This window comes from Sceloporus occidentalis, unplaced genomic scaffold (assembly GCF_023333645.1).
Source record: "Sceloporus occidentalis isolate IW3139 unplaced genomic scaffold, rSceOcc1.0.p SCAF_12, whole genome shotgun sequence".
NCBI lineage: Eukaryota > Metazoa > Chordata > Lepidosauria > Squamata > Phrynosomatidae > Sceloporus > Sceloporus occidentalis.
In genome coordinates, this window is record NW_028316992.1 from 22191075 (window position 1) to 22212172 (window position 21098).

General features: G+C 39.2%; 1 protein-coding gene across 4 annotated transcripts in view; it reads left to right on the forward strand.

The window, feature by feature from the left end:
- LOC149305370 (arf-GAP with GTPase, ANK repeat and PH domain-containing protein 1) overlaps nucleotides 1-21098 on the forward strand; it is a 385626-nt gene that overhangs the window by 322971 nt on the left and 41557 nt on the right. For all 4 annotated transcript variants that reach the window (XM_089477938.1, XM_089477941.1, XM_089477940.1 and 1 more), the window contains 2 exons: nucleotides 887-977; nucleotides 3184-3406. In XM_089477938.1, the coding sequence (XP_089334064.1) occupies nucleotides 887-977; nucleotides 3184-3406 (314 nt within the window). The remainder of the gene's footprint in view (nucleotides 1-886; nucleotides 978-3183; nucleotides 3407-21098) is intronic.

A 21098-nucleotide genomic window follows, 5' to 3' on the forward strand; every position in this document is an offset into this window, starting at 1 on the left:
TGATCCTAAATAACAACAATTAAATTTAATTGTTGGGGACTATAAACAAACAGTACCTTCAAATAATGGCTAATTTGTATTTTATAATCCTAACTTAGAATGTAATAACATGAGCACTTGTGCCAATTTAAAATTTCTAAAGGAAGGAAAAAAATGAGGACTCCATTAACAGGAAAACCAGATAATAGTGTATCAGGAATCCAGCTTACAGAAAGTATTATGTGCGTCCCATTGAAATCCAAAGCAAGAAGTTCGTAATCTCCGACAGTTAGTTGAATTTGTTCAGGACTCAGCTGGCATAGAGGCTGAAAGTAACTCTCTGTAGAGATTATCTCTCCAGGTCAAAGTTGAGGTCACAGGCAGGCCGCTATAGAGAGAGGTTTACAATGCAAGCCATTAGATCAGAACTGGTCTTTTGATGATAGAATGTTTAGTTTACTGTTGCATGGCATTGCCAACTTTTCCTAACCATCACTAACTATTTAGAAGTTATTTTAATTTTGTAGTCTCTCCATCTAAGAATGGACAGTTCTATGATCAGTTTAGGTATTAACAGCAGGCTTCAGTTTTGAACTTGCTTTACCTCTGACAACCCCAGCTGGAATCCAGATGTCCTGTGCTCTGTATGCCTGAGTGGTTCAATAAAAGCTTGAGCTGTCAGAAGCATGGATAAAAATGGTGAGCTGTGCTTGTCAGACACTGAATTGCAGTACTTAAAGATGCTAAAGGATCAACTCTCTGAGAAGCTAACCAAAGACATCAAATTCCACGATCATGTTCATTCAACCTGGGTCTGAACTCTTTTTCACCATCTCACAGTGATGTTGTGTCTGCTTTTTCTTTGGGCTCTTATTTCTTGTATGTGTGTTTCTTTAAATACATACAGTCCCGACTGACAAGTCAGAATGAGGCCATGGCCCTTCAGTCAATAAGAAACATCAGAGGCAATTCTCGCTGTGTGGACTGTGAGGTACAAAGTAAGTACAACCATTTTTTGCACAAGGAATATTATATTGAGCTTCATAAAGCTTACAGTCTCTTTGCTTCAGTGTTACGTGAACACCTATTCCTGTTCTTGCCCTCTTGGTATTGTATTACATGTTCCCTTTAGAAGTTAGTGTTCATTATGGAATTTGATTTGTGTGGTGTATGCCTATTAAATCCTAATTAACAGATGAAGCCGCTTAGATTAAAATCTCATCTTTTTGTTAGGACTGACCTGGAGCACTTTTGAGGAAAGAGACTTTTTAAAAATTTCACTCATTTTTCAGCTTACCATGTCACAGTTATATCCTGCTAAGAGAAAACTATGGCCTTCAAAACATTGAAGTAGTTTTTTTCTAGTGTAATGGCAGAGGGAGGGCAAACCAAAATAGTAGAAAACTAATTATGATTATTTTCTTCCCTGTTGTGTAATAGAATGATTTTTTAAAATAGGCTAAGAACAGAGTGTTAGCCAAGTGCTGGTCCAGTACAAGCCGTTTTATCCATTTCCTGTACTGCTATGAAATATTGAGTAGGGAAGCTTGAGATTCTCAAATGTACTTAAATTTAAAAACTGAAACTGCATAATGTGTTGGTTCCAGAGTTTCTTTCCCCCAGTAGAACTATTTCCTGGTGTGTGTTTTCTGTGTAAGATACCAGCCAGAAGGCAGGAGACAAGAGGCGTCCGCTAGTCTGTACTGCTTTTGAAACTCTACTAACCCTACTTTTTTCTGGGGGTAGAATCAGAGAATCATAATGTTGAAAGAGACTACAAGGGCCATCCAGTCCAATCCTCTGCCGTCCAGGAATTCAAAGCACCCCCAACAGATGGCCATCCAGCCTCTGTTTAAAGACCTCCAAGGAAGGAGACTCTACCACTCTCCGAGGGAGTGTGTTCCACTGTCGAACAGCTCTCACTGACAGGAAGTTCCTCCTAATGTTTAGGTGGAATCTCTTTTCCTGTAGCTTACATCCATTGCTCCGGGTTCTATTCTCTGGAGCAGCATTAAAAAAAGCTTGCTTCATCCTCCATATGACATCCCTTCAAATATTTTAACAACATTATCATATCACCTCTTAACCGTCTCTTCTCCAGGCTGTACATACCCAGCTCCCTAAGTCTCTCCTCATAGGGCATGCTTTCCAAACCCTTCACCATTTTGGTCACCCTCCTCTGGACACACTCCAGCTTCTCAATGTCCTTTTTGAATTGTGGCGCCCAGAACTGGACACAATATTCCAGGTGGGGCCTGACCAGAGCAGAATATAGTGGCACTATTACTTCCCTTGATCTAGACACTATACATCTATTGATGCAGCCTAAAATCACATTGGCCTTGTTAGCTGCCACATCGCACTGTTGACTCATGTTCAACTTGTGGTCTACTTGGACTTCTAGATCCCTTTCCCATGTTGTCTCCTTAAGCCAGGTGTCCCCCATCCTATATCTACGTGTTTCATTTTTTTTGCCCTAAGTGCAGTATAGTAGCTATAGGGGAAGGAGGTGAAGAAGCAAAGAACATTTCCTTCTTCACATTCTAACAAAGGCCATGGATAGGTGAAAGGAGCCCTTCTATATAAAAGAGGGAAATTGCAACACATTATGAATAAATATTTATTTCTGATTATTATTGCTTTTTATTTGCTCTTTTAACATTGAAAATATCTCAGAGTGTCTACCAACTTAGCTGTTAAGTTCTGCGTTATTGGACAGGCAGGAGATCTTGTGTGATCCTGGAAGCTAAGCAGGGCCAGCTCTGGTTAGTACTTGGATAGGAGACCACCAATGAATACCAGGTGATATAGGCTATATTTCAGAGGAATATTTATCCTATGACATCTAAAGAGACTGCATATGTTACTTCATGTAAGAACATAAATCTTTTCCTTCTCATTACTCAAGGCTTCAACAAGGACAAGGCAATAGGGTTGATCTTCCTTGGAAAACTAAATGGCATGTCCTTATCCCATAGCAAATTTCCTAGGTGCTTGTGTTGGAAACAAGTGTTTTCTGTGCTAATTCCATACGCTCTTGAAGAGACTGGAGATTGTGTCATCTGACCTAGAATAGGGAGGGGGACTCAGGCTTTTCAGTAGCTTGTATTACTCAATCAACATGTTAACTCTGCAGATAAGTTCTTCTGGCCAGCCTACAATTAGGAGAGTTTCATTCTGTTGATTATTTTTCTTTTTCAATAGATCCTGACTGGGCAAGCTTAAATCTGGGAGCGCTCATGTGTATTGAATGCTCAGGGATACACCGAAACCTTGGCACACACCTTTCACGTGTCCGTTCCCTTGATTTGGACGATTGGCCTATAGAACTCATCAAAGTAATGTCCTCCATTGGGAACGAGCTAGCAAATAGTGTGTGGGAAGAAAACACCCAGGGACGTTCGAAACCCTCTCCAGACTCCACAAGGTAGGCTGCTTCATTGTACATACAAGTATTTTAAAAGCATATGTGTCAAAAATACCTAACCAGGACTTTGAAAACAGATGTGTGGACTTAGGAATATTCATCATTTGAATATGGTGATAATGTAAACAGTATTTACATTTAAATATTGCCCTACTGGCCAGTGTCCTAGGAACAATTTACAAAATAGCCAGTAAACCACAAGCGGAACAAATAAGCCATCTGATTCCTTATCAGAATATATTAGGACATTGAAAGGAAGCAATCAAATGTAAATAGTAAAAGTTAAGGAAACCAATACAAGATACAGAAACTCCAGATTGGTACTTACTTTGATAGGCATCTGAATGCAAGCCAGAAGGGGAAGGTCTGCTGTTTAAATGTATCTAATAAGGATGTCAGGTGGATTTCCTAGGAGGGTCATTCCATAGACAGGAGGCCACTAGTAAGAATGCTATATCTTGCTAGATCTTCGTTGCCACCTGTCATGCTCTTGGGGGCAATGGCACACAGGGAAGATCATCCAAAAATTATGTTAATTATCAGGCATGTAGAAGTGAAAGAAGCTCCTCTGTCAAGAAGATTTGTCATAAGACATTAATAAAACACTAATATCTTGAACTGGGCCTGGATGCTAACTGATGTTGTCCAGTATATTTAATGCAGCATTGGAATAATACGTTCAAATGACAAGTCCCAGTGAGGAGCCTTGCACATACTAATGTTTCTGGATGGTCTTCAAATGTATTGTCTTCAAAGACAATATAATACACCATAATACTCTGAGCAGAAGATTGCCCCATGTGAGAATAATTATAGCTAACCTGTAGGATAGGTAGAATACATCTGTCAAAACTGATAAAATTCAAAGACATAGCAGTGTTAGACTGTATGCAAAAAGATTTTGTAGCATCTTTGAGATTGAGAGAAAGAAGTTGATAGCTTAAGCTTTTGTAGACTTAAGCATCTGATTAAGGAGACTTAAATCTACAAAGCTTATGGTACCAACCTGTTTCTCTCAGTCTCAAAGATGTTACAAGATCCCTTGGCAAAGTTGATAAAGGGCACTTTGTGCCACTGAGGCCCCTTTCCTTATATAATAAAATTGAATTCAGAGACCATAGCTGTGTTAGTCTTAAATATCAGTGTGCTACAACTTCTTTCACACAGGTGGTGGTGAAGATTTCTTACCTGCCTCTCCCCATGGATCAACGTGGGGAACAACAACAAATACACAACATGAGCTAAAAACACAACATCAGTTTAAAAGCACAAACAAAACACATATGTATTAAAACAAATCCACATTTAAAATTCATCAAATAAAATTACAATTTAAAAATCAACTGGATAGGCCTGCTGGATGAAACTAGAACTAATTCTCTTTTAAATTCAGACAGCAGATTCAGCTGTTCTGTCTCTTCCTGCAGATGATTCCACAGTCAAGGGGCATCTGAAGAAAAAATCCTCTGGTTGACTAGAGTAAATATCTCCCAGAGGACCTGAGTGTACAGGGCAAATTATACAGGAGGAGGCACTCCTGTGGGTAAGCAGGACCTAAACCATGTAGAGCTTCCAAGGTAATCGACAACACTTTGTACCTTGCCTAGAAACTATTTGACAGTGAGTGGAGTGATTTTCATATTGGTGTGATATGATCACTGCTGGATGTCCCAGTAACCAATCTGGCTGCCATGTTTTGAGCTACTTGAAGTTTCTGAAATTGGTTCAGAGGTACCAGGTTAGTTTGAAAAGTGCTACAAGATCTCATTGCATAATAAAATTGACTAATCTTTAAGATGCCACAAGACTGTTCCTTCTGCCAAAAATTAAGGAATTTCTTTCTAGTCAAACAAACGAGCTTTCTAGTTCTTTACTACATGGAATGGTCTAAACTGTTAGGAAACTGTGATTCTTGTTCTATATCTACTTTGTTTCAAGAGTAGTTTAGTAAAAGACATGAGAATTTTTACTATTTCATATGTTAACAACACATGCTCTTTTGTTGGTGGTGGTGTTATTGTTGCCTTCAAGTCGTTTCCGACATATGATGACCCTAACGCAACCTAGCATGGAGCTGAGAGTGTTTGACTTGCCCAACTCACCCAGTGGGTTTCCATTGCTGAGCAAAGAAACAAACCCTGGTCCCCAGGATTGTAGTCCAAAACTCAAACCACTATGCCACTCTGGCTCTTCCACTTTGAGTCAGAATAAGCATTTAAGTTCCTGTGAAGACTCCTCTTGCTCTGTTCTACAGTCAAACCTTAGCCTTGGGGTTGAAAAGAGGTTTCTTTCAGACCTGTCAGCAAGAGTGTCAACATTTCCTGCCCAAAACCCCAGAGCCCTGCAGAACACAGAATATTTAAGTAAAAAATGCTGTCTCTTTAGAGGAAAAACCTCAAAATTGACCTTAGTCCTTCACCTCTGTGCCTCACAATCTGCCCAGTCATAACAGATCAAAGAATGCACACACTAGGCCTTAAAAGATACCTAAGCAAACTCATTAATCTATTACATAACACTTTGAGGTTGTATAAATTATGCCGTACCTAAAACCTATTATAAAATAGCTGCTTCCAGACTCCTGTTTGACATGTCCAAACACTGAAAAATCACACAAAGCCTTTAAAAAGGAGTGCTGAAAAGTTAACAATTTTCAGGTGGTCAGTTCATAGATTATGAACTATAAATCAAGTTGGAAGATGAATAATTGAGAACATAAAATGGAAACACAAGCTGGATGACAATTTTTTACATTGGGTCCACCTCTTCCAATTATTAGACTCATTAATGTTTGTCTTCATGCTTAATGTATACATTCCAGTATATTGTAAAAGAACTGACTGCTAAAAGAACCACCATAGCATTTAGTTTTTAAAATTTTTATTGTGAATTCTTTTAAATTGTTTTTATCTTGTGAGCTGCCTTGGCTCCATTTTTGGGAGAAAGGCAGCATATAAATTAAATAAATAAATAGCTGTAGTTGGTGGTAACACCTCTCTACCCCTATCCCAGGATCAAATTTGGAGCTGCAGAATTACCAAAACATCATAATTCATTATAGTCCTATCTATAGCCAGCAAGGAGGAAAAGAAGTCATATGTAGGCCATGATATACTTTTGTGTCATTGAGTACATGCTTTCTGTTTGAGTGTGTTTAAGAGCCAGTTTCACTTTACTGTGTACATGAAACTAATAAGAAGAGCCCTAGTTGGCTCAGACCAAAGGTCTATCTAGTCCTTCATTGCCTTTCCATATCCCTCTTTTCCACCACAGAATTATAGCAATATGATTCCAGTTTAACTGCCATAACAACATCGTATGGAATCCTGGGATTGGCAGGTCAGGGAGGAGCATTTAGAAGAAGCCAAAGAGCTCCTCTACTGCCTCCCCAAATTGCAAACCTCAGGATTCCACAGGAAGCAGCCATGACAGTTAAAGTGGTATCATATTCCTATAATCGTGAAGAGTGAAAGAGACTATAGTAGCAATTTGCATGTCTCTGGGAAGCCTGCAGTAATAGCCCCCCACACACACACACACACAAACATACACACATATATGTTCCCTTAGCAGCTGGCAGTTGGGAGCATACAGCTTGTGATACTGGAAGCAATATAAGCCATGATGAGTAATAGCCATTAATAACCTTGTTCTCCATTCCTCTGCCTTATTTTTTTAAAGCACTCCAGGCTAGTGGCCATCATTACATTTGCAGTAGCAAATTCCATAGTTTTACTATGTGCCTTTTGTCTATCATGAATTCCTCCATGTAGCATCACTGGATGCAACCTATACAGCTTGGGTCCAGACTATTTAAAAACGGTATCCTCCTATGTGGTTGAATTTTGAGAATCTCGGGGAAGGGCACATGAGAGGGCCTTCTCTGTGGCAATTTCAAGGTTGTGGTTCTCCCTGTGAGAGGCTAGTTTGCCCCCTCCCCTTTTCCCAACAGGTGAAAGACCTTTTGCTTTAAACAGGCATTAGGCTATTTACTGGTTGATGCAGAACATTTTTCAATGAGCAGGTGCTGCACTTTTATTCTTTATTATGTTTTAAATGTTTTTTTTAAATGTTGATGCTGTTCTTCATAGGATACTGCATTAAGTTTTTAATATTATGATTGGATTTTAGCCACATTTTGTTTTAATCTATGTTGTGAGCTGCTTTGGAAGTCATTTTGGGAGATAGGTGGGGTGTAAATAAAATAAAATGTTTTCAAAAGTGGATGAATTGCAAAGTCAGTCCATTTGTTTTCAGAGCTCATTTTGTCTCGGGCTGCACAGTGCAGCTGAGCTTTGGTACTTTTTTCCAAACTAAAAGAAAAGATGTGTGATTTTGTGTGTACCTGACTGTTTGTTCTTCATCTCCTATTTCACAACATTATGCAAAGATAACTCTGAGTCTCTTTTGTGTCTTTCTTATAAGGGATAAATACATTAACATGTGTACCATAACATCGACAGTACTTTATTAAATTAGTTCGTTACCACTAAATGAATTTCTGGTGCCACCTTTGGTTCATTTTGAGAATGAAATCACAAATACATCTTTAGGCTCTGCAATTATATTATATCCTTATATTTAGAATTTTTATGATAAGAAATTCTATTTAAACTTTGATAAAGATGAACTTTTAGATAAAGAAGTAGAAGTAAAATGCAGTAAAACTCACCTTTCAGTAGCCCTTTGAAATCAGTTGTGCTTCACTGTCATTTTAGTCAACATATGGGGACTCAGATGGACCTTATCCTCTATGGGCTGCATTGTTTTTCACATTAGTTCATTATTTTGGGAGTCTGGTGCGTTGAAAAGCAGTTCAAAAATTCTTGTAATTAATAATTTGCAATATAGATTTTTAACCCATTAGGCAGTATTGTTTTCTGGTGTCATACATGTTTGTCCTGTAAAACTGACCTTTAAAGATTAACAAATTGTACCACTTTCTGTAATTTGGGAGTGTTTCTTCTGTTTTCTGCTAAGTGGTAATGTGCATAACTCTTTGTTACAATCACAGCTCATCATATTTACTTTAATAAAGTTAGTTCAAGCTAGAATTTCAAACACAAGGTGTCAGCAAAGGCAACAAATCTTTCTAGTCTTTCAGTGTGATGAAGGGAAGAAAGGTATAATGCTCGTGATCAGCATGTTCTTGGACAAACACCAGAACAGGTATCTAATTGTTTTTAAAATGTTAAAGGAATGTTAGCCTTAAGAAAGAGTAGGATGGTTTCCAGCACTGCCTGTTGTCTGTCTGTTGTAACTGAAGCTTAGAGCAGCAAGTGAAATTAAGCCACTGGTAGAGTTCTATGTGATAGCATTAATTTTCTTAACTGTGGGCAACTGTAGAAAATAGACATGCCAATCTGTACTGAAGCAAATAAAGACTATATCCGGGGGTAGAGGGTTAATGGTAACAATATTTTATTCTCTAGAATTAACACTGTACATTTTGTATGTAACTCTTTTAATGTGGTATACTGATATCAGTATTTTAAAAAGTTATTACCAATCTGTAAACACTCTGGGAGTCTTTTTGGCTTAAGGGCAGGGTATAACTGCTCTCTGTATGTTACATAATAATAAATGGAGGTCATGCTTTGAGGAGAAAGGACTCTAAAATTTTCCCTCATCTTTCCCGTTCACCTTATTTTTGTTTGTGCACGCATTCTTTGACCCTTCTCCCCCACTTTTCTTGTTTATTTATTTATATGTTTCACAAAATGGAAACCTCAATGACAATTACTGTCTGTTTAACTGTCTGTACATCCTCTTTCCATCTTCCCTCATTGCCATCTTTGCAATTCCACTTTGTCATCTTTTCCTTTCTCATTCTCCACCATCGTTTCAACAGTTGGCAAGCAGAGGGAAGGGCTGTATGCATGTCAGAGCAAAAATACCTTCTTGGTGTGTGGGATACCAGACTATTGGAGATTTATGTCTTCTTCCCGCAAGCATTCTTAAGCTACTTCCAGGCCTGAACCTGGGGTTACTGGTGGCTGAAGAAAGTAGGACTCATTTTCAGGACACATTTTCATCTAAAGCTCAAACTTTGTTGAGTTTATGGGAAATAATTTCATCCTAGTAATTTTAATTGACACTGTGAAAGTTCAAATATTTCAGGAGATCATAACATTTGCAATGTCAAAACCTATCTTTATATCCTAGCAATCAGAAACAGGCCACTCATTATATACAGAAATAAAGTGGAAGCCACGCCAAACTTTTAAGCCCAGGTATCATATTATCCCCAAGAAAAATCTTATCTAGTGCCTGCAACTTGTAAACGTTAACATTTGTGGTTTGTGACTTGTGTGATTATACAAAGGAAGAAGCACAGAAAGTTTGTAAAGTAGCAAAGAAAGGAAGAAAAAGTTTTTGAAACTATGAGCAAAGCAAGACCAGCTGGCTTCTGACTGTTGTCAGTGGACCACTGATTAGGTCAGCTTTAAAAGGCTTGTAATTGGCTCCAGCAATTACCAAACAGCCATGAGAACCACTTCTCAAACTTCTGGAACAGTGTGACAAATTGAAGCTGACTGCTGCAGGAGGAATATCGACTTCCCATTTCTAAACGGGGGATCATTAGTCAAGAAAAGCATCTTTTAATTACTCCCAGGAAAGGGAGAAAAAAGAAAAATCTTTCAGTATGGATTGTGCAACAGCTGACATTTTTTCCAAGTGTATTCAATATTAAATTTAATGTCTAGGGGGCACCTGCCCTTAAACTCTCCCTCAGTAATGTGGGTCAAATTAAAACTGATCAATGTTATGACAATTAAATGAATTGGGGTGCAAATCAAGATTTTTTTTTCCTGTCCAGTTGTTATTGATATTGTTTAAAGCAGGCGGCTAAAGCACTGGTTTTGACTAGCAAAGCAGTAGAACAGTGTCTGATGATCAGCTCATGGGAACAAAACTTTGCTTGATAAAAGAATGTTACACCTTTGGAAACCAGAAAGGGCAAGTTTGTGGTCAGAACAGGAACTGGTAAAATATTTGGTTGTACGTTTGTTTCATGGAACTGCTCTGATATTTTGTTTTTTCTTCAACATGCAATAGAGGATGTATTTTCTGCATACAAACGTGCTGCCCATTTATTTTTAGCTTGACTTTTTGGCACTGTACATAGATATCTATTACCAGAACATGATCTAAGCCCTGATCCGTACTAGCAACAACCCAAAAAACAAATCTGTACCCACCTTGATTCAGGTGGTGTTGGAACACATGCCATATGACAAATTTTACAGTGAAAGCACCTCTTTTAGGCTTTAATGCAATTTTTAAAAACATACATTTTACTCCACAGTTTTAGGAAAAGCTGGCTTTTTTATACTTGTGTCCTGTGCCCAAATCAAGATTGGAGTGGTATCTTTAATCTTTAATCATAGGGGACTTTAATATCCACATGGACTATCTTAATAATCCTGCAACCACATGCCTTAGTTATCTGTTATCTTCCTTTGGTTTTGAACTTTGCTCTAACTCACCCACACACTCTCTTGGACATTGTCTTTGTTTAGTTCTTACTAAAAAGTGTGCAATCTCTGATTATACAGCCAGTGAATTTCCACCATCTGATCATTATCTTATTTCTTTTGCTCTTGCCCATAACCCACCTCCCCATCGAGTAGTTTGACGCTCTTTCCGAGATCTTCATTCCATTAATCCTGAGACATTCAGCCGGGCATTGGACTCTTCCCTTTCTTCCTTAAATTTTAGTGATGCTGTGGATCCAGCTGTCTCTTCAACCTTATCTACAACTCTTGACAGTTTTGCCCCCATATCAACACCCATGACCTTTTCTACTAAGTCAAAGCCCTGGCTCACTCCTATTGTTCGGTATCTCCGTTCTTGTTCTCAAGCAGCTGAGCATTAATGGAAAAAGACCAGGGAATGAGCAGATTTTATTCATTATTTCTTCCTTCTTGCATATTATTTTTATGGCTAAACAGAATTATTACATATCATTGATAAATTCCAATGAGCAGCAGCCACATTGTCTCTTTTTGACCTTTATTTCTTTGCTAAAGACTTCCTCGCCACCAGTTCCTCTCTCATTTTCTCCCAGTGATTTTGCAACTTACCATATACTGTATACAAGGTCTTGCAAAATGGACTGGAGAGATGGTTTTAAATGGAGAGGGTTTTTTTTATAGGAAGCAAGGTCTTGAAAAAGGGACCAGAGAGGGAAGCAAGTGGATTTAAATGGAGAGGTTTTTTCCATAGAAAGCCAGGTCTTGCAAAACAGACCAGAGAAAGAAGCAAGTGGATTTAAATGGAGAGGTTTTTCCATGGGAAGCCAGCAAAATGGAGCAAGAGAGAAGTAAGTGGGGAGTTTTTCCGATAGGAAGCAAAGGCTTGCAAAATGGAACAGAGAGAAACGCAAGTGCTTTTAAATGGGGAGTTTTTCTAATAGGAAACAAAGGCTTGCAAAACAGACTGGAGGGGGAAGGAATTGGTGTTCAATGGAAATTGGGGCATCAGGCTGGCTTGCTTGCTTGCTTTAGGACCCTTCTAAGCATCACTTATGTTTTGACCCTTATATAAGTATTGACCTACCCAAGATTTTGGGGGCAATTCCAGCAAGCCTATCCACCTGATCTTTTATAGTGGATCTTACAGAATTTTCTACACCTGATTCAATCGTACAGACACAGACAACGACTTGGCTATGTTAATGATTTTACTGTATTTTGGTGTATTTTTATTGATTATTTTATGTAGTATGGTATTGTGAAAATGTATTGTTTGATTTTATCGGTTGTAATCCCGCCTCGATCTGCAGGGAGAGGCGGGAAGTATAAATAATAATAATAATAATAATAATTAGATTTCTTGACTTATAGTCAAGTATCGGTACTTCAACATTAAGATTGAAACTATCTGCTCTAATCTTGAAGTCCCTGATTCTTCTGTTGTTCCAGCATTTCAACCATCTATATGAATAAAAATTTCCACTTTTTCTCCTGTTTTGCTGGACAAACTAAGTTGTTGAACTCTTCCAATCCGTCAACCTGTTCTCTTGACCCGATTCCTTCTCGTTTTCTAATTTCTGTTGCCCCTTTCATGCTGCCTTCTCTTCTTTACATTATTAATCGCTCTCTTTCTACTGGTTCCTTTCCCTCTGCCTTTAAACATGCCTTGGTTTCCCCTATTCTGAAGAAACCCTCACTTGACCCATTTTCCCTTTCTAACTACTGTCCTATTTCACTCCTGCCTTTCTTCTCTAAGGTTTTGGAACGTGCTGTTTACTCTCGTTGTCTCAAGTTTCTTTCTACTAATTCTCTTATGGATCCTTTTCAGTCTGGCTTCTGTCTGCACTCCACCAGGATGGCTTTCACAAAGATAGCAGATGATCTTCTTTTGGCCAAGTTGAAAGGCCTTTACTCTGTTCTTCTTCTTCTTGATCTTTCCACTGTTTTTGACACTGTTGATCATAGGTTTTGGGTGAATCTACTCCAGGACCTAGGGTTTACTTATTCAGTCCTTAACTGGTTTAAGTTGTACCTTTCAGATACGTCATTTGCTGTGGTCGTTATAGGCCAGGTTTCCACTCCTGTTTCATTATCTGTTGGAATCCTGCAAGGCTCAATCCTGGGGTCTGTTGTTGTTTTCCCTCCATATTCTGTCCCTAGATAACCTTATTAGCTCCTACGGTTTTCTGGATCATTTATACTCCAATGACACCCAATTGTACTTCTCCAGAACTCTCCTCAAATGTTGAACAGCGACTTTCATCATGTCTCTCAGCTGTTTCTGCTTGAATGCTTCATTGGCGTCTGAAACTTATGGCCAAAAGTGAACTACTTATTTTTCCACCAAAGCCAACTTTGCAATATTTGTTTTCAATTACAGTTGATGACATTCGTGTGCAACTTGTGAAGGAACCGCATAGTATGACCATAATTTCTTATTCTACTTTATCATTTATTCCTCAGATCCAGCAACCAGCCAAGTTGTATCGATTTTTTTCTACATAAGCTAGCTAAAATCAGACCTTTTCTTTCAGTATCTACTGCTAAGACTTTGGTTCACGCCCTGGTTGTTTCTCACCTGACTATTGCAACATTCTGTTGACAGGGCTTCATCTGTCCAACCTTGGCCCCTTGATCTCTGTTTAACATACGATTTGAATTCAGCTAGGGTAAAAGTGCAGTTATCAATATAATTTGAGTCTGGATGTTTATGAGTCAATGTCATGTAAACATGGTGAAGTCTGGGCAAAATACTGCACACTGGATCTGGATTATTTTGCTGATATTGGCCCCATACAGACAGGCCAAAATAAAGCTGCTTCAGGTCACTTTGGAGGTATGCTGTTTAAATGATGCGTGCATCCTAAGAGTCCGGAAGCCCCGCCACAGTCACACTCCAGTCCTAAGGACTGGAGCGCAGCTTTGGCGCAGCTTCTGGCCTCTTAAGACACATGTGTCATTTAAACAGCATACTTCCAATGTGACCCAAAGCAGCTTTATTTTGGCCTGTCTCTATGGGCCCGTAGTTTCAGCCCCTAAGTCTTGTGGAGCCATTTGAGGTCAGCAGATTCATACTGACGTGTAATGGTTGCAAAAGACATTGGTAGCAGTGCATATCCATGTATCTTGGCAGGGGGGTGGGGGTGAATAGCTATGTATCATGTATTTGTTAAAATATGTATCTCCCACTATATATCTGAGGATCTAAGGGTGATGTACAATAAAGCCAGTTTAAATAACTTTTAAAAATAAGAAAGACTACAAGTATATTAAACTATTTAACATTTAAGATAATTTAAACCCTGTCTAAAATAATTTAAACTATAATATATGTGCAAATTGGATAAAATAATTTACATTCCCCCTTCTTCTTCTGCTACATATGTCTCCATGGGATATAAGTAGATAGGAATATGTGATGATTATGGAAACATTTAATGACTTAGAACACCTAACATTGTGATCTCTTGTGGCAACTTTGTATCTAGATATTTATAGTGATTATGCCAAAAAAACTGAGAGAATGTATACTTTCTCTTCCTCAATTTGGAGGACTAGAGTCTTTAGTTTGGATTCCTACTGGATGATGTGCATGCTAAAACTCTAGTATAAATGTGAGTATCCCAAGAGGTTCATGTACTAGCCTAAAATGTTTTGAAATTCCTTTGGGTTTTCCCATTCTTTTTTCTACTGAGAATTAGAGGTGTCATGATCTCACAGAATTGTTTCATCAAAAGCCTTTCCAGTAAATTTTGTTGCCTGAGGCTAAGCAGCAAATCTCTTTTATCTGCTTGTACAAGATGCATTGTACCCAAGGCCAGTCAAGGTTTTTTAATTTATTTTATTATACAAATTCTAATAACACTAAACATAGAAATCACATGGTTGTATAAATGTAGAATACACAATAATAAAATACAAACAAAAATAAAAAATTGTGGTGATCAGTAAAACCAATAGACACACATAGATTAGGGAATGCCTGAGTAAACAGTCTTAGGTAGATGTCTAAAACTCAAAACGATAGGTGCCTGCCCTGCCTAATATTACCATGGGAATAATTCCTCTGAGCAGGAGCTGCAGCACTACAATTTCTGCTTTAAATTAGCTGAATGGCTTTGTACCTTCCCCAAGAATCTTCTCTTAAAGATTACAATGACTGGGCATGGTATGTATGTGTGTCACATTATCCTTGAGGTAGTCTGATCACAAATTGTTTAGGGATTTATATACCAAGACAATAAACTTTGCCTGGTAGCATAGTAGCAGCCAATGCAGTTATTTTATACAACCATCTTACATGTCATTTAAAAGATACCATGCTCTTTTAGTAGCCACATTCTGTATCAACTATAGTTTCCAAACCAACTCCAATGGAATCCTCACCTAGAATTTATCACAATAATCTTGAGGTTACCAAAGCCTAGACTACTGTAGTCAAGCTCTCCCAGTCCAGGAATGGCCAGAAGAAGATGGCAATAGGCACTCCTATGTGCTGGGACTATTGGGCCTCCAACAAAGATGGATACAGGAACCACCCCAAACTGAGGAGTTTATCACACGGGAGGAATTTCTCTTAATTTTGAATGAAAGGGAAGTGGGGCCAGAACGTATTCACGTGAATTCGCTAATTCAGTGAATTTACGTGAATTCGAATTGCGTTTGAACTGAATTCCCATTGCCCGAAAATAGCTTGCCATTGCCTGAAATTGAGTGTGATCACCTCTCACGCAATAACGTGAAACCCCATGATTGCGTTCGGATTGCCATTGGATTATACTTCCAATTTCCCTTGTCTGATAACGTCCTGAACCTTTGCTTCTTCAGAGAGAGTGCAAACCCATCAAATACAAAAAGCTGACCTATAACATAAACAAAAGTATCACACTGTTGTTCATAGAGGCTTTATCCTACCAGGTTCAAACTCAGGCTTGGTGTTTTTACTTTCATCCAGACCAACCCTATAGCCAGGCACCGATGAAGAGCCCTGATAGCCATACATGAATCAGATATTATGATAAAATAGCTTTTACTCCAAATTTCCTCACAATCATTTTCATCAACTTTGTATCCACCCCCTCTTGCACAGCTGCCAGGGGGCCAGGAAGCAATCTCCCAATGTCACTTACTGAGATAGATGCTCCACTTAGGAGGAGAATCATAGCAGTACATTGATCTCTCTAGCCATCCTGTATAGCAAAACTAGGCCTATACCATGGCCCCAGAGATTTCCAAAATAAGCATCATGGCCACAATCCCCTTGTTGCTGTCGCAAGAAGGGTCATGTTACGATGACCAAAGACAATATTGCCCAAAACCAGGCCAGAATTCAGAAGTGGGCCAAGCTTGCCATGGCAGAAATTGTGGTTTTGACTTCCATTATCATGTCATTGTCACTATAGCCACCATAGTGTGGTGGTTTGAGCATTGGACTATGGACTCTGGAGACCAGGATTTGAATCCTAACTTGGCCATGGAAACCCACTGGGTGACCTTGGGCAAGTCACACTCTCTCAGCTTCAGAGGTTGGCAATAGCAAACCCTCTAAAGAAGCTTGCCAAGAAACCCCCATGATAAGGTTGCTTTAGGGTCACCATAAGTCAGAAATGACTTGAAGACACATAACAACAAACAATCAACAAATCATGATTAACAACATCCTGGAGCCATCCAATTATATCCTATAAGCTAATTTAACAAGACGAGAAAAAAAAAAGGGGGGGGAATCAAGAATGTTTCAGTACTGCATACTTTGCCCATCTCATCAGGCCACATTATCTGCAATTGATCCTACAAAACCAAGCAAGGTATGATATCACATTCCCTACTTAAGGCTAGAATCGTAACATCAAGGTTGCTTATTCACAGCATGCTTAGAAACATACTATCTCTGAAATCAACAGCCTGTAGACCACATTAAAGACATGATGACCAGAGGTCCTTCTTTTCTAGGTCATATCCTACATTTCAACCTTCTGTCTGTTCAAAATGTCCTCCATTTGGAACATGACTAAGAAGCATGAATTTATATTTATATGAGTGTTTTTAGCTTTTATTTTGTAATGTCCTCCAGTTTTCTTGGTTATCTTACATTTTGCAGTGCCTTATCCTCCTTTGCAGTTAGAACATCTGATTAAAGAGTTCTTAAGTTCTTATACAACACTTAAGAAGCCCTCTGGCTAACTCAATCAGGGAAGCTGTTGGGCATGAGGTAAACAAGCAGTATCTGTGTTCTGTCTCCATGACCCAACACCTCATATTGGCCTTCCAATCCAGTTCAAGACAGTATGATTTTCTGGTGGTTAAGATAAATGTCCAGTAGACCATGAACAACCCTGCAGCCTGCCCTAGCACTACACTGGGTTTTCTAATGGGCAAAGCAGAGTGAGATCAGTCCCACCCTTCTTGCCCACAGGTATTTCATGCCCACCATGTTGGTACCTTTGTCCATGATGGAATGAGTATTTTCTATGAGAAAATCTCTCCATCTTAATTGCTACCACCCTGGCCTTGGAGAGAAAAAAGGGAAAGGAAGGCACAGCTCCACCATGCCTAGGCCTAGAGGAAGTTGAAAAGCTCTCCCTCCATTTTAACTACTACCACCCTTGTCTTGGAGGGAGAGAATAGCTGGCAGTATCTGCTGGACTTGACACCCTTCTCCACTGCCATTACCTTCTCTTTTGTGTCATGTCTTTTTAGATTGTAAACCTGAGGACAGGTAGCCGTCAAATTAATAATCTGTAAACCAGTCTGAGAGCCTTTGTGGCTGAATACTCTAAATACTCTAAATAAATAAATAAAATCCACAAACACCCCCTCTTCCATTGGACAATTAAAGTGCAACAGCTATTCAGCTTAATTCTTCAATATACTAAATATTAAAAATTCAGATTTTTTAAAAAAATTAATGGGGAAAATGAATGAAAATCTAGCTAATTTTCACAGTTATACTTTTCTGATGCATACTGCAGTATCCCATATTTTTTGATAGCACAACATGTTGTTGTTAGTTACCTCCCAGACAGGACTCCTAGGTTATAGTTTCCTATTGTTTCTTTTGTTGAATATCGTCAACGTGAATCAACATGGGCCTAAGTTATCAGTTAAATGGCAAATCTGTATCTGGTGATACCATTTTGCACTGAGAATGAACAATGGTAATACAGGATTGGTATGGGGAGTGTGAAAAAAGCCTCGTGTTTCTGCTGAAAACCCTATGTATCACAAAATGTGGAGGTGATTACAAAACAGAGTCCTGTCGATAGGTTATGGGAGATGAAAAGATTGAGTTTCTGGAAACCAAGGGCTAACACATACACACATCCATCAGTCACCAGGTTGAGCCAACCTGGACTCAGATTGGCAGGAAGGCAGGAGCAACCAGGAAAAGATGGGTATACTGGATGCTTGTTGTCCTCTGCAGTCCAGACACCATTCTAGCAGCTACTGGAGGCAAATGGGTGCCAGATGAATAGAGAGGGGAGTCTACTCCTAAGCAAAGCTTTGTTTCTGGTGTTCTTGAAGTTTTGTACAGAGGGAACACAGGCTCCTCAGTTGTACTGGCCCATGGACCTGATACTCCTCTCTCTTTGCTCCTGCCTACTGCGCACTTGCAGCATTAGATGTTGAACTGTGGCAACCCTGGTGCTGGGTCTGTCTAGAATGCAATTCACTCTTACCTATTCTAATTGGTATATAATAGCAAGAACAATCACACTGGCAAAACTGCAGAATCTCTAGTGCTTGTAGCTCAGAGGTAAACAGTTGCATTGTGACCTTTCTTTGCCTTGTTAAATCAGATCGTAAAATTATGGCTGTAGTCATGTTAGTCTTGAATTTCTGGCATAAGGATGTAAGTACTATTACAAATATAGCCTCTGGGAACATTAGTACCTGTATATCCACTGTTGTCAGGCTTTATTATTTCTTGCCATCTCTTTGCCTGATGAGGTCAGTGTTCTGTCCCTTTTGAATGTTCTTCCATGCTTGACACCTTTCCCATTTTGGGGTGAGGGAGATTTTTTTTTAAAAGATTTTATTGTGATGGGCTGACCAGAACCCATCTGCAGTTGGGTGGCATCTGCTCCCCACATGTCACTTCCCTCATTAACAAGCAATTGAATTAATTAAATGCTACTCAGAACACGCATAACAAGCTACCGGCAGTGTCCAAATTAGCACTGATAATCAAGGATGATTTCCTTTATTATCCTGCTAAGTGGTGTGCAGCTTCTGATCTCCCTGTCTGCCCTCATCTATTTACATACCCCCAGCTTCTGCCTTTAGAAGCTGAGGTTATCTTACCTAGTTAATTTGCCACAATCACCAAGCATGGCGGATTGATATTCCTGCCTCTGCTGAAGCAAACCCCCATCTTCTCCCCCTTTTCTCCTTCCTCATGCCTGGTCCTTTGTATCTCAAGCTCACTGATAAATTAAAAGCCACCCCTGTGGTCTCTCAAGTGAGTAATAGAGGCAGAAATTTCATTTTGCAACTGGCTGATTTAATGATCCAAAGGGTAATTAATGGCCTGATTATCTTAATGTTAAATATGTCCGGCAGCAATTACTGTGACCTCCCGCTTGTCAAGGTCCGGGCTGTGCTCTTCTTTCAATTAAGTTCTCTGGGGTTTAATGGTATGAATAAACTCCTCTGATTCTATCATTCCGGACTCTGAGATATAAGCGAGCTAGAGGCTCGTTTGGAGTTTTAATCAGCCCGTCTTCTACTTGAGCGATCAGCGTTAACAATTATAACAAGGACAGTTTAACTTTCTTTCCGCCCACCCCCATGCACACCCCCATTCCCTTCATTTTATTTTTTAAGTGCTCCAAGGGAATTCTGCTGGCTGCAGCTACAGCTTTGTGAGACCCATCTCTCCATATATAAATTATCATGTGCATGTTGCTGTTTTTCTGTTTGACAGGCTAAATTAATTGGCAGGAGCAAACGAAAATGACAGTGTCACTAATTACAACTCAAAGTAAATTTTTGTCACTGTGGCTTGCCCCAGTCCACGCTGCAGCCAAGGTTTGTTGACGTTTTCCATTTCAGTTTTCACATCTTATTGGGGAATATGATTGTATATGATAGCACTAACAGACCAAGATGCGCCTTTGGGTTTTCCAGGCATCCAATTTGTGTGCAAGGATGACATTTAGTGCCAATAAAGTTTAGACAGCTGTGCTTCCCTGGACTAAACAGCTGCTAGGGGACATGGATTTTACATAGGATATTTTAGCGAGTTCTGTTAGTTAAAGGGACTTTGTTAATTCACACAGAGAGTTGTAATTCAGTCTCTCACATGACTGAGCTACCCTCATTAACTCATCTTTGAGTACTTTACAGTTAATTGCTTATTAGTAAATATTAAGTTGTATGTCTAAATTAAACAAGCTCGCTTCTGAAAAAATTGACAAGTGTCATGATCATAGCCAGTTCCTTTCTTTCCAGTAAACTATAATCTTCCAAATATGCAATTGCACTTTTAGGTAAACAGCTGAGCAAATGGAGTATGTTGTTGTTGTTGTTGTTGTTGTTGTAAATGTCGCCCCTTATATAGGCACAGATAGCATGCTTTCAAATGTGTATCTTAGACCCAAATGTTAATTATTAAAAGTAGTTTCTGCAGCTTTGACTGATACTCCAGAGGTGCTACAATATTAATGACAAATTATAATTTGCAACTGCAAATTCCAGAGGTTTGGCTGCTATTTCAGATCAGTATGTTAACATCAGTCTTCTGTTATATCTACAACTCCTCTCACAGTTATTGTTCCTCCTCAAGCTCCTCCTTCAGGTCTGCTTATTATTCTAGTCTCAGATCCTTAGACCTTTCTGCCTTCCTTGCTCGTCTCTAGGTTTTGAGCTGTGTGGTTTATGGCATCTAGACACTTCCTTGCCACCCAAATAATTCCCTTGGTGCATTAGAGTATGGCCTAACCCATTTGTTTCATGTCTCCATGTTGCAGATTGGGAGTCTGAGTAAGTGAGTAGGTAATCCTTTTGGGATTAGGATCCTGTCTATGGATTAGTGGATTGGTAGTGATACAGTCTTCTCTAGCGCACACTCCTGCATGCTCCCATTCTGATGCCATAAAACATGAGTTGCTCATCTGGCAAACAAATCAGTTAAAAGTCTTCCCCCTTTGTACCTTTGGGTGTCCATTTCAGGAGCTAGATAAAAATCTAACGGGATCAAGAGATTTGTTGTG